This window comes from Erithacus rubecula (assembly GCF_903797595.1).
Source record: "Erithacus rubecula genome assembly, chromosome: 5".
Classification (NCBI taxonomy): domain Eukaryota; kingdom Metazoa; phylum Chordata; class Aves; order Passeriformes; family Muscicapidae; genus Erithacus; species Erithacus rubecula.
In genome coordinates, this window is record NC_136687.1 from 67724688 (window position 1) to 67736801 (window position 12114).

Sequence of the window (12114 nt, forward strand, 5' to 3'; positions counted from 1 at the left end):
TTTTTTAGAAATAATTGCAGTAATCACCTTCAGCTTTTAACTTCTCTTTCTCCTGAGCAGCTTGAAGTTCAAAATTCTCTTTATTTTTTGCTTCTATTTCTTCTAGTTTTCGCCTTTGTTCTTCTTTTTTCTTCCTCCTTTTCTCTTTTCTCTTCTCTCTTTTGGCAGCCAGAGCCAGTCTCCTGCTCTCTTCCCTTAGCTACAAGTCAAGCACATGGAACGGCATTACAAGATGTCCCCTGCATTTCAAGAAACCCAAATGCTTTTTATTTCCTTGGATTTTTCTGTTTTATTTCTACTAGAGTACCATGGTTTTTAGTAAATTAGTTTATTTTTTTAATATTCAGGACACAAAATAGGGCTTAGACCTAAGAACCTATGAGTATAACTAGAAAATGCCACACTCTTTTTTTTTTTTTTTTTGACTAATCATATTCACAAATCCTTCTTTTGGTACAATACTGGAAAATCCTTTTTTTGGTACAGAGGAAATAGTTACGTTGGCATTTCCTGATCCAATACCTCTAAAAATAGCAAAGTTCAATGATTACCTGAACACCATGATGCTCAGCTGCAGACACTCCAATTATGGTGATTACATACACTCCTATACCCCAATAACCACTTCTACTGACCTTACCATCTTCAAGGAAGGTCAACTTGGAATTTTAAGGGAGAAATATTCCCAGTTGCAACTCTTTCCACTTGCCTTCTCCAAGTCCAGTTCCTCCAGCAGGATGCTTGCATTTTTGTTGGCTTCAGCAGCCTGTCTGTCTTTGGCTTGAACAATTGACTCCATGCACAGGTGGCACTTCTTCAGCATCTCCTGAAATGACAAAGTACATCGAGTACAAAGTGCCATGTGTTCTCACTGCTGCTGCTTTTCCTCAAAAATTCCAATGGGACTCGTGCTCTGGCTGAAAGCTGGTGGCCAACAAGCTAGAGAGAATTTGTATCACTGTCTCTGAAGCAGAGACACCACACTGCTCCCTGTCCAGCCCTTCCTCCCCCCCACCTTACCTTATCAGTAATGGTTGCTATGTATCTCATGCACTCCGAGTCGGACGGGAACTGGTTTACCTCTTTCACCAGGTAACGCACCACTTTCACATGGCCCTGCAAAACAAGGTTCAGCAACAGCACTTTCCATCAGACCTGCTGCCTCTGCCTTGCTGAGAAACACTTCAGTCCCAGGACTACTTGCAAAATATTCATTTGCAGCTCCTCGACACATGAAGCTCTCAACACTTGTTTTGAGATCTTTCTCACCTTCTGAACTAGTGAGGCACATTTCTGCCACCAGAGAAGGCAATAACCTCTCGTGAGGTTACCCCAACTCCAGAAGTACTGGCACAAACTTCTGCCTTGCTGGGGGCACTTTTCAGACACCCATCTATAACAGCTTAACAGCTACAGGCTTCTACAGTCACCTGCAAAGTCCCCAGTACTGCAACACCTCAACTACACTCCCTGACCAACAGAAATCATCTGTAGACTCAGATCAGGCTAAAAGGCACTTTTTTGACTGAAGTCCTCATCCTCTCTTGCAGAAGGAACCAATCCTATTTGCCACCAGTTCTATTACATAGAAACACAATGCAAATTTCACCCCTCACAAACACCAGAACCAGCCTCACTACACTGCCTGTAAAGCAAATTGCAATTAGAATTGATCAGAGACATTACACACGACACACGTGTGTCTGTTTCTGAAGATTCAATGCCCAGTATTCAAATTAACTGACATAATACTAAATACATAATCACCATCAGTATGCTCTGCCTCTAACAGCTAGGTAGGGATGAGCCAAGAACCAAGGTGAACCTCACACCGTACCTTTCGGAAGGCTGCCATGAGAGGAGTTATTTTCCTGTTATCAGCTGCATCCACATCAGCTCCAGCCTGGACCAGCAGCTGGACAACATCGAGGTGCCCGCCATTGGCGGCCAGCCACAGCGGCGTGTTCCCCTTCTTGTTCCGCACGTCGATGTGAGCCCCCCTGCAAACCAAACATGCCATCAAAACCCTGCACTCAGGCAACAGGAAGCACCCTGACCCCAAGAACAGTTGGGATCAATTCAATCATGTAGTAAAAGTCAAAAGACACACAAAAACTCTCCCATTTCCTAACCCTTCACTGAATACTTGAAAAAAAACTCTTGTAGATTGGGAAACTGAAGTCTAAATACTTTTTTTTTTTAAGCTGCTCACTTGTAAGCACTGTACCTGCTGATGAGCAGCTCACAGAACTTGTAGTGCCCTTTGTCTGCTGCAATGGTTAAAGCTGTATCTCTGGATGAAGGTACTGGGGGAGCGTTGACATCTGCACCTTTGTCCAGCAGGACCCTGCCCACCTCGGCGTATCCCCCAGAAGCTGCTTCCATCAGCGGAGTGAGACCAGTCTGGGACAAGCAAGCAGGAGAGAGAAGCCATTAGTGGGGGTCAGTGGCTGACCTGACACACTATTTATTGAACTTACAAACACAATGGATTACTACCCTTACATCTTCAGGTGCTTCGAAGTGTATCAACACTTTTTTGAAGAAACACATTCTTTTATGACCTTTGCAACCACCAAAATCTTAACCTTTAAATGCAGCCATGTTTTTTCTATACAGTATCTGGTTCAGTTCAGTTAACTGGACTAGAGAAGCTGACTTGGACAGCAGCAAGAAAATCAGGTAATGACAGAGACATGAAGACTTACAAGCACCTCTCTCTGGAGACCCTCCAGCTGTTTGCTCTTTACCTTGGCTCTGTGTTCCACGTTAGCTTTTCTGTCAAGCAGCAGGCTGACCACCTCAGTTCTTCCTTGGAAACAGGCCAGAGTCAGAGCTGTATTCCTGTTGGTCTCAATCTGGGCATTTATATCAGAGCCCATGTCCAGTAACAGCTTGACAGCAGCAGTGTGCCCATTCATGGCTGCCAGCATCAAGGGAGAAATGCCTAGTTTACTACCAGTTCTGAAAGAGAAGAACAAAAAGATCAGAAATGCGACTATAATAAACTAATGAATGGCATGGCATAAATGCACATAGGCAGAGAAAATTAGGCAGGGAAAGCACACACCCTTTCCTCACAAAGCTCACAACCAAGCACATGAGATAAGGGCTGTAAAGGGAACTTGCCTGGAATTGATTTCTGCCCCAGCATTCAGCAGAATCTTGATAATGTTCACGTAGCCACCCGAGGCGGCGAGGCTCAAAGGTGTGTAATCAGACACATTCCTGTGCTCCTTGTTTGCCCCTCGAGCTAGCAGCAACTCCACCACCTGCAGGGTTTCAACAAAGAACATCTGGTTTTCTCCCAAACTTGCAAATCTATCCAAGACAAATGCTTTTTAGAGCTAGATATTCTGTTGGAAGATGCCAATGGTAAGCAAGCTGCTTTAAGCAGTTGCTTCGCTATGCCCTGTGCCTTCATGACTGGATGAGGCCACACCTGTGTTCCCAAAGCCACTGTAAAACTTCCTTTAAAAAAAATCCATCACAACTGCTCCTGACCATACCAAATTCAACAGCAGAGTAAGAAAAAGCCAATCTCTTCATGATGATTTCAGCCTGTCAGACCCAGAGACTCAGTTTCAATATGGTGTACAAAGTACTCCTGCTTTTTTTCTGCTCCTGCAGAGGACTTGACAAGAAACTGAGCTGTCTAGCAGCTTAAATCACAGCGTACACTGAGGTGAAAACCCGTGGTATCACTTCCAGTGCAACGTTACATTTGCTTCACTTACAGGTTTTAAGCATTAAAAACTTTTAGATTTGACCTGCATAATTCTCAGTCAGAATGTTTTCCCAATAAATCACGGAACAAATACACTGTCAAATCCAAACATTTGGGCAGGAGGGTGTTCTGACATCATCTCTGCTGCTCAAAGCCCAGCTTTTTTCCCTTTTTTTTCCCCTCAAAAACTCTGATAAGGCTCATATACGGAACCCATTTATGTCTAACTCCTGATTTTCAGCAAGAACACGCATGGCATTCACTTTCATATCTACATCTAATTATGCTGATGAAAGTCCCATAATGAGGCACTAATGACTGCATTCACAAGAACACCTGCACAGCACTGGTCCAGTTATCAAGAGAAAAAGCAATCTATATGAGACACATTGTAATGTCTTAATTGGAAAATGTGAAGCTCTCTGCATCTTTTTTAAACACACATCCTGTGTGATTGTATCTTTTCTGGAAGATTCTTGTACTGTACTGACATTATCTGTCATTCACAAACAGCCTCTGAAGATTTAAGGGTTACTTCACCTCTTGCCTCCCTCCTGAACAAGCCAAAGACAAGGGAGTGTCCTTGGTTCTCTCAGACTGGGCTTCAATATCAGCTCCATTATCCAGTAAGATTTCCACAACACCCACATGGCCGGCTGTAGCAGCCAAAATAAGCGGAGTAAACCCTGAAACAGAAAACATCACGAGTTCAGCCACCAGAAAAGCAAGCCTGAAGGCTTCACATGAAGTCTAGGATTACTGGGGATTTATTGAGTGGGACACACTGGCAAAGCAGACAGGGTTCACACTGCCATGGTGAGATACCCACCCTTCTTGTCCCTGTGTTCAATGTTAGCTCCTCTCTCCAGCAGGGTTTGTACCAGTTCTTCGTGGCCACCAGCACAAGCCAGTGTCAAGGCTGTGTCATGGTTACTCTCAGTCTAAACCAAACAAACATACACACCAGATAAATGCTTTTTCAAGTACAGCCCCTGTTATAGTGCATGTTAACCAAAACATAACTGTGCCCATGCCAAAACAAAAAGCTTCCATAAGCTAAAGGCATGTTTATGGATGCCCCACTTGACAGCTACCTCCTGTGTGCAAGTTCATGACAGGATTGTACTCCTCAAGGCAGCCCTGCTGGGAGATTTAAGAAGAAATCCTGACAAGAAGTGAGATTCTTCAAGAACTGAGCTCTCATCTGTGCTCTGCTAACCAGACTAACTTCTTTACCACTGCCTGGCTGTGACCTTTAGAGGGTGTAATGAAGGTGAGAATTCTGTTATTAATTCTTAGCACTCCAGTTCAGCCAGAGGCTTCGTCACAGCAGAATCCAAGCCAAATGCCACAGGCAGCTAAGTAGCAAGGGCTGATTTTCCAGAGGTTTCTCTCCTTTTCTCCACAGTGATCTCATGCCTTTCCTCTAGTCCATGCTGCCCAAATCTTGGTCAGGTTATGTATAGCCCTGAGCTGTGCACAGATATATGCCACTTAGTATGTGTGTGCCTTTTGCTGATGGCTAGCTCCAAGTCAACAAAAAGCTGCTCTTTTAACTATTATTTTCTATAGAGAAAAGCCTTTCCCTTAGTGGAAATGAGAGCTTGAATTATCTCCTGTTGCTATAAAAATCGTAGCAATTATTAGTTTCAAAACTTTCATACATCCAGGATCTCTGGGCAACAACTTGAAAGCACAACCAAAAACTCAGTGTGCAATGCTTTAAGGCTTATTTTTGTCTTAGGATATCAGGCCAGAAAACGTTTAATTTCTGTCAGTAGACAACTCTGCTGTTTCTTATAATCACACTGACAACAAAGGAATAGGAAATACAAGTGTTTAGTCATTCAGAAACTTTTTGTTCAGCGAGAGCACAGAGGAAAGTGGGTTGTGACTCTCAGGGGTGTTCTGGCTTTCTAAAAGCAGCAAACCCAGTCCCCAGACCCCAATCCATTATACAACAGAGCTGTCTGCCACCACTGAATGATTCAGGATGCAGGGAAAATAGCTTTGTGCATCTGTGAGGTGGCAGGCTCACCTGGGCATCGATGTCTATAGCAGGGTAGATGGGCAGCATGGCTGAAGGAGAAATGATGGGACTCGGAGTCGGCGTCTGAGGTTGGGACACTGAGGTTGCAATGCTGTGGGTAGGAGTGTTTGACATTGCAGATGCTCTTCCACTCACTGCTGTTGGACAGAAGAACCACACTTAGTCAAAGCAAAACACTTCCCAAGCGTAACATGACAATAAAAGGACAGTGGGATGAACTCCCACTGACAGATGGAACTCCTTAAAAAGCGTTGTTTTTCACAAATACATGTATTCCACATACTGAGCCCAACCTTTGAACCTTTAACTCTTAGAATTTGAGCTATGAAAAAGTTTTACTGTATTCAAAAGAAAGAGTTAACTACCAGATTGACATGTTTTCTAAAAGCCCAACACAAGATGATTTGTTTTTTTAAACCCAAAGATCTTTCCTACAACGAATCAGCCATTCACTGGACCTGGAGCTCCGTACCTTTGGAAGCAGGGCTGCAGAACAAGTCCAACCAACAGGTCTCTGTGCCATTTTTCTTCCAACAGTTCAAATGCTTTCATGTAGCAGTCTGTCAGGCCTTCACCCCCACCCCCCATAAACGTAACAAAAAAGCAACAGGGCAGGAGCTCACATGGCAGAATTTGCTGAGACCAGAGAAGTGGAAGCTTTGGAACAGCAGGTTGCAGAGAGTTTGGTCCAGGTGTTAGGTAAGCAAAGGTAACACCACTTACAGTGATAACAGTGGATGGACATGACACAGACAGCAGCGACTGCCACGCTCCCTGAAATTCATCCTATGCATGGGATGTTTACAAGTGCACAGCAAGCCTGAGTCTAAAGCAGCCTTTGGGGAAAACACCCATTTTCCTACTTTTCCTCAGAAGAATTCCATGTTTTCTTCCCTGTCACTTCTCCAGTGTTTCTCCAGCTGTTTCTCAGGTGTAACAGCAAAGGAGAAAATGAAGCACCACACGCTTCTGTCCCGTTGACAAAAGCACTTTAAACTACAAAATGGAACAGTTTGCCAACTGATGCCACAAAACTGTATCCTCACAGGCTCAGCTGTGTGCTCCCACCTCTGCAAGGCAGCTGTATTGTACAACCATTACTAATTTAACTTCTGGATTTCCTACACAAAATCCCAGCAAAGAAGCTAATAAATGGCACCAGGAAAAGCAAAGAACCCTCTCAGCTTCTAACACAGAAAATATCATTAACCTTATACTTAAGTCAGAATTCAAGCTCCCTTTGACTGCCTTTTGAAAACTTATCTCACAAATCACACTAGGTATGGAATAAAATTAACATACTGAAGAGATGCAAAAATATTTTGACATAAGGTCAAAAACTGCACGTTTTAAACAGTTTCTAAGAATTCCTCCTCAAGTCCCAAAAAGCGGACTGGGGAAGCATCTTCTCCATTACAGGAGACATTAGGAAATTCTCAGGCTAAAAAAAAAAAATTCAAGTTAGTTAAGAAAGTCTCAGTTCAGGTAAAGTCTACTTTTTACATTTGTAGTGAGGGGAGGAAAAAGCAAACCAAAAAACCTCCAATCACCACCCTCCCCAAACAAAAAACCAAACAAATGCAAAAAAAAAAAAAAAAATCACGTGCTTCGGCAATAATTCACAAATTTAGCTCATATACCTACAGTACAATTCACTAGGACACACTATTCATTTCTGTGAGTAATCACTTTGATTATATTGATTTCAACATCACCTGTGTGGAGTTCAAATTTCTAATGAACATGCCAAGGGTGATGAACAGAATTTTTACGGCGTCCAAACTAAAATATTCAGTTTTCAAGAACCCAAAAGGTTTTCACAGCAGTCTCGAGCACTGAGAAGAGTTACCAACTAGCTTGATTCCACATGCTAAACACACTGACAGTGAAATGTTGATTTTTGCACTCTGCTCCTTGCCCTACTCTAATGGACTAGTGGCAAAGTGAACTGAAGTCTGTACTTCACCATGGAAACACCATTATTTCATGCCTGGGATAACCAAGTCTTCAAAGTTAGGTCACTACTGCAATATTTTGGTATATACATGACTTGGTACAGGACCACCCACACCTTAACCATCTTCTTGGCTGGAAGAGACCCCCCAGGCCTATCTGACTACTCCAGTCTCAGACACTTGCTGGGTATCAATCAGCTTTGTGCTTACTGGTATTTGGAACAGCACTGCTCTTTACCTTGATTTTCTTCTGCCATACCTCAACTCTCTCTTAGCTTGAATGGAGAGAGGACACCCCCAGAGCAGCTGCCTCTTCCCCCCTGCCCACTGGCCTCACCAGCACACCATGCCCTTGGCTGTCAGCCTTGTAATCCCACTTTTCTTCCTGTGGGCATCACAGGTCCCACAAGTGCTGTCTTCTTGTGGGCACAGCACAGCACTGACCTTATGCACTGGTTGCTTGTCCCTGCAATGTCAACAGCAGACAGATAAAAACTGTTCCACATAACACAGCAATAAGCCAAGATGAGGAACAGATTAAAAAAAAAAACTTTACAAGAAACGTCTGAGACATCTGAGCTTTTCCCAACTGGTTTCAAGCCAACTCTACAGGCTTGCTCCACATCAGTTCCTTCTCTGCCCCCAGTTCCTCTGCAGCATCCTCAGCTATTGCAAACCATGCTCCTGCCACACAGGATTAACATCACTACAGAGCACTTGAGATGCAAAACAACTGCCACAGTCCAGGTCATGTTCTGAATTCCAACACAAACACACACAGGGCTGCTGCTGTGCAGGCAGGGCTCCATGGATGCAGCCTGAGAGCCATTCCACACCTGCACTCTTGGAGGCTGCTAGCTCACAGTGTGCAAGGCAGCCTGAGGCAGGTCAGCCCCACATGGAACCAGCTCCTGCTCAGCTCCCAAGTGAGACACAGCCTGGCTTTCCTGGGATGCTGGCACTCTGCTGTTATTTTCTTCAGTACTGAGTCTCTGTGAAAAGCTTACCGCCAAGGCAGACTCTTTCTCACATACTAATTTAGACAGCTGCATTTCCAACTGACTCAAACCATAAGGTACCTTCCAGGAATGCATTTTATCAAGTGTTTCAAGATTCTTGAAGCTCTTTGTGAAGTTCTGTGACTGGACACAATCCTTGGAATAGTTTCTACTTTATAAAAATCTTGCTACTAAAAACAAGATAGTTTTTCTCTTTGGATCCTCACCACACCACTTAACAGATGCAATGTTTTTTCATACAAGACTTGCATAACTAACCCTAAAAAATACATCTTTTTACAAGCCTCAGAGCAAGCAAGAAACTTGCCCAACATCAGAAGCTCAAGAACAAGCCTTTCACTTGTCCTCAACTCCAGCAGGATCATAAACAAACCCAAAGGTAAAAAATTAAGTATTATTTACTACTTATTCATTGTTTTCAACTAATTAAGAACAGAGCTGCACATTAAATCAAGTTTGCACAGTGGAGGTGAAGCTTTGTTTCTGTAACTGGTGCTGTAAACACAGCTCTGCAATGGAACTAAACTCCAGGCATCTCAGAAACAAGAACTGACATCCATAAGAATACTCTAGAAGCTTCTCTTAAAGCATTACACACAATCACTGATCAAATATTTAGCTGCTACTTCAATGCTGTGCATTACACTGAGCCATTTCAGCTCCACATGAAACTGATTTGTGGACTCACTACAGGCTGGCACTGAAGTTCTATACTCAGGTCTGTGTCTGCTCTGGCCTAAAAAACCATCCCATAATCAGGTACTTGACAGAAAATGAGTTCAGACTTCCTTCCCAACTGCATGTGTGAACATACTAACAAGTGGGGCTGAGCAGTACCAGAATATTCCCTTAAATTCACCTTGGAAATACCTGACTGCCCAAAAAGGCATGCACAGGCATTTGGGTATGTGGCAGGTGACCTGAAATCACACCTTCTCAAAATGAGACAGGCACTTAAACACATGTCCCAAATGTCCTAACTCCAGCTTTAACTTAGATTTAAACACAACTCAAGTGCATTGCACAGATTCTTTATAAGTTACCAAGAACAACAATCATCCCAGCATTTAAATTCTTGTCCTGTATCCCAGCAGTCCCGTGAGAGAAATCTTTAGTATTAGTGCATGATATAAGTAGCTTTATCTACTTTTTCATGCTACATTTGTGCTTTTATCCATTTCCAATCCTTACATCTATGCTTCCATTCTTACACGACATTTTAGCAAAGAAGTTTCTGTCCCCTGTAATGAAGCTTTGTTTGGACACAGGGTCACCCATCAGGTGTCTCATTTCCAAAGTGCTGCTCCAAGTACTTTAAAAGATCACTACCTGGTAGTTTTAATCATTTCCCCCACCTTCCACTGACTCTGTGCTCCTACAGTGCTCCAGCTCCTGCAATACACACAGGACCAGCTCTGGGTTAACACCTTCTTGGAGACCTGCCTTTCCTCTGGCACACCTCCCTCACCCTAACAGCTCTGCAGAGCAGATTTGTTCAGATGGACAGCATCTGTAAAAAGGACAGTCCATCAGCTTACCCAAGAACAGTTTGGTACTTTTCCACCAAGGGACATTTTTTTTAGGACTGTCCTACCAGTTCATCTGTGCTCAGCTAAGGAGGATTTCAGTGACTGCTTTGGCATGGAAAAGGGATGAAACACAACTGAGTGAGGTCTAAACTACAGCCAACAGTGACAACTCACATTTAAGACCTACTTCATTCTTTTATTTTACTGCTTAAGGCCTTAGAGCATTCATGTCACGGGGCAAAGGATTCTCTGAAGCAGTGACAAGAATTTGGTAAGGCTAAACATGTTTTCTGCTGGCAGCCATTTTTATGAGTAGATGTTTCAAGAAGTCATAGGATTATCACCTTTTTTTGTCCAAGCAGAAGTAAAAGCTTCCAATAAGCAGACTGCAGAAGGCAATCTGGAACAGCTCTTATTGTGAAGATAAACCCACAGTCCCTCACACTTTACAGGCTAGTTGTGGTGCTGCAGTTGCTCAGCCTACTGCAAGTCAGCTCTCAGCTAGTCCAAAGCACTACCCAGAACCATCATGGTGCTATTCCTGAGCTACAGTCAGGCCAAAACAGAACTACCACATCCCTCCCCAAACTGTGGCGAGTTCAAAATGCTGCTCCACCATACCAACCTGACCAACAGGCACCCGTTAGCTCACTCTGCAAACTGCAAAGTTAAAAAAGCTACTTTTCCCAACTCCTCAAGACAGGGATCAGAAGGCAAGTGGTGCTTGCTGTAGAGCTCGTGGGAATAAACAAATACACACACACACACAGAAAAAGAAGTGGACATACCCTCAACTGGTCAAGCAAATATTATACCTGCTCATAACAATGCAAACCCACCTGCCATGATGTCATCCAGCGTGTCATTGAGCGTCTGAGCAGGGCTGGCTACCATTAACCCTTGCTGTGTTTCTGTCAGTATTCCTTGCCCCAGCCCTGCTAGTTGTGCTTGGCCCAGCACTGGCTGTCCAACTATAACACCTTGCAGTTCTGTAAGATTTGCGATGGACCCTGGAGGTAAGGAACCTGCTGCCAGAGGCAAAGCTTGTGGCATGGCCAGAGGCTGAACTGGTGCAAACCCCGTCTGCGCAGCAGCTTGCTGAGGGTCATCTTTAAGCAAGATGGGGTCCACTTGCTGCAATCGTGCATAGTCTCCCTCTGAGAGTTGCTCTCCTACCCCAACGGGAGTCAGTAGTCCCAGATGCTGGCAAGACTGTTGCTGCTGCTGCTGCTGGAGCTGAATTCTTTGCGCTTTTACCTCTAGGTATTGCTTTTTTAGCTGCTGCTGAGTTTTCAGCTGTAACTCTCGCTCCACTTTCTGCAGTTCCTCCAAAATCTTTTGTTTCTTCTGAATTTGTTCCTCTCTCGTTTTGTTCAGCTCCTCAATCTTCTCTTTGGTGAGCTGGTCAGCGTGTGCCAATTCCAGGGACTGCAGCTGAGCGTTCTTCTCTATGGCTTCTTTTATCCTCTGCTCCAGCTCTGTCAACTTGCCCTGAGCCTCTTCTACAATGCTCTCTGGAGACTGATTGGTGATGTAACCCTGTACATCCTGGTTGTTTGTTGGCAAATGACTGCTGGACTTTTGTTTAGAAGCAGCTGTGTGAAAAAGAAACCCCCTCAGAACCAATGGAAGTGCATACGAATGGCATCCTCATTACAGAGCTACTGCTGGGGCAGGCACCGGGCCACGGCCCCCACGGGAGGTCAGCGTGTCCCCAAGGCCTCGGGAGCACCAGCAGCTGGAGTGCAAGTTAACAGGACACACTAGAGCACATGCATCCCACATAAACCCTGTGCTACGGGGACAGGCCGACTCCAGCGCAACGCTTACGCTT

General features: G+C 44.2%; 1 protein-coding gene across 4 annotated transcripts in view; it reads right to left on the bottom strand.

The window, feature by feature from the left end:
• The window catches only part of ANKRD17 (ankyrin repeat domain 17), a 68282-nt gene that overhangs the window by 8744 nt on the left and 47424 nt on the right, over nucleotides 1–12114 (bottom strand). For 2 of the 4 annotated variants that reach the window (XM_079306343.1, XM_079306345.1), the window contains exons 15-25: nucleotides 11120–11875; nucleotides 5766–5914; nucleotides 4557–4668; nucleotides 4268–4413; nucleotides 3130–3272; nucleotides 2751–2964; nucleotides 2228–2403; nucleotides 1838–2000; nucleotides 1021–1116; nucleotides 710–826; nucleotides 28–199 (exon numbers count right to left, since the gene is read on the bottom strand). In XM_079306343.1, the coding sequence (XP_079162469.1) occupies nucleotides 28–199; nucleotides 710–826; nucleotides 1021–1116; nucleotides 1838–2000; nucleotides 2228–2403; nucleotides 2751–2964; nucleotides 3130–3272; nucleotides 4268–4413; nucleotides 4557–4668; nucleotides 5766–5914; nucleotides 11120–11875 (2244 nt within the window). The remainder of the gene's footprint in view (nucleotides 1–27; nucleotides 200–709; nucleotides 827–1020; nucleotides 1117–1837; nucleotides 2001–2227; nucleotides 2404–2750; nucleotides 2965–3129; nucleotides 3273–4267; nucleotides 4414–4556; nucleotides 4669–5765; nucleotides 5915–11119; nucleotides 11876–12114) is intronic. The other 2 variants (XM_079306344.1, XM_079306346.1) reach the window with 2 other exon arrangements.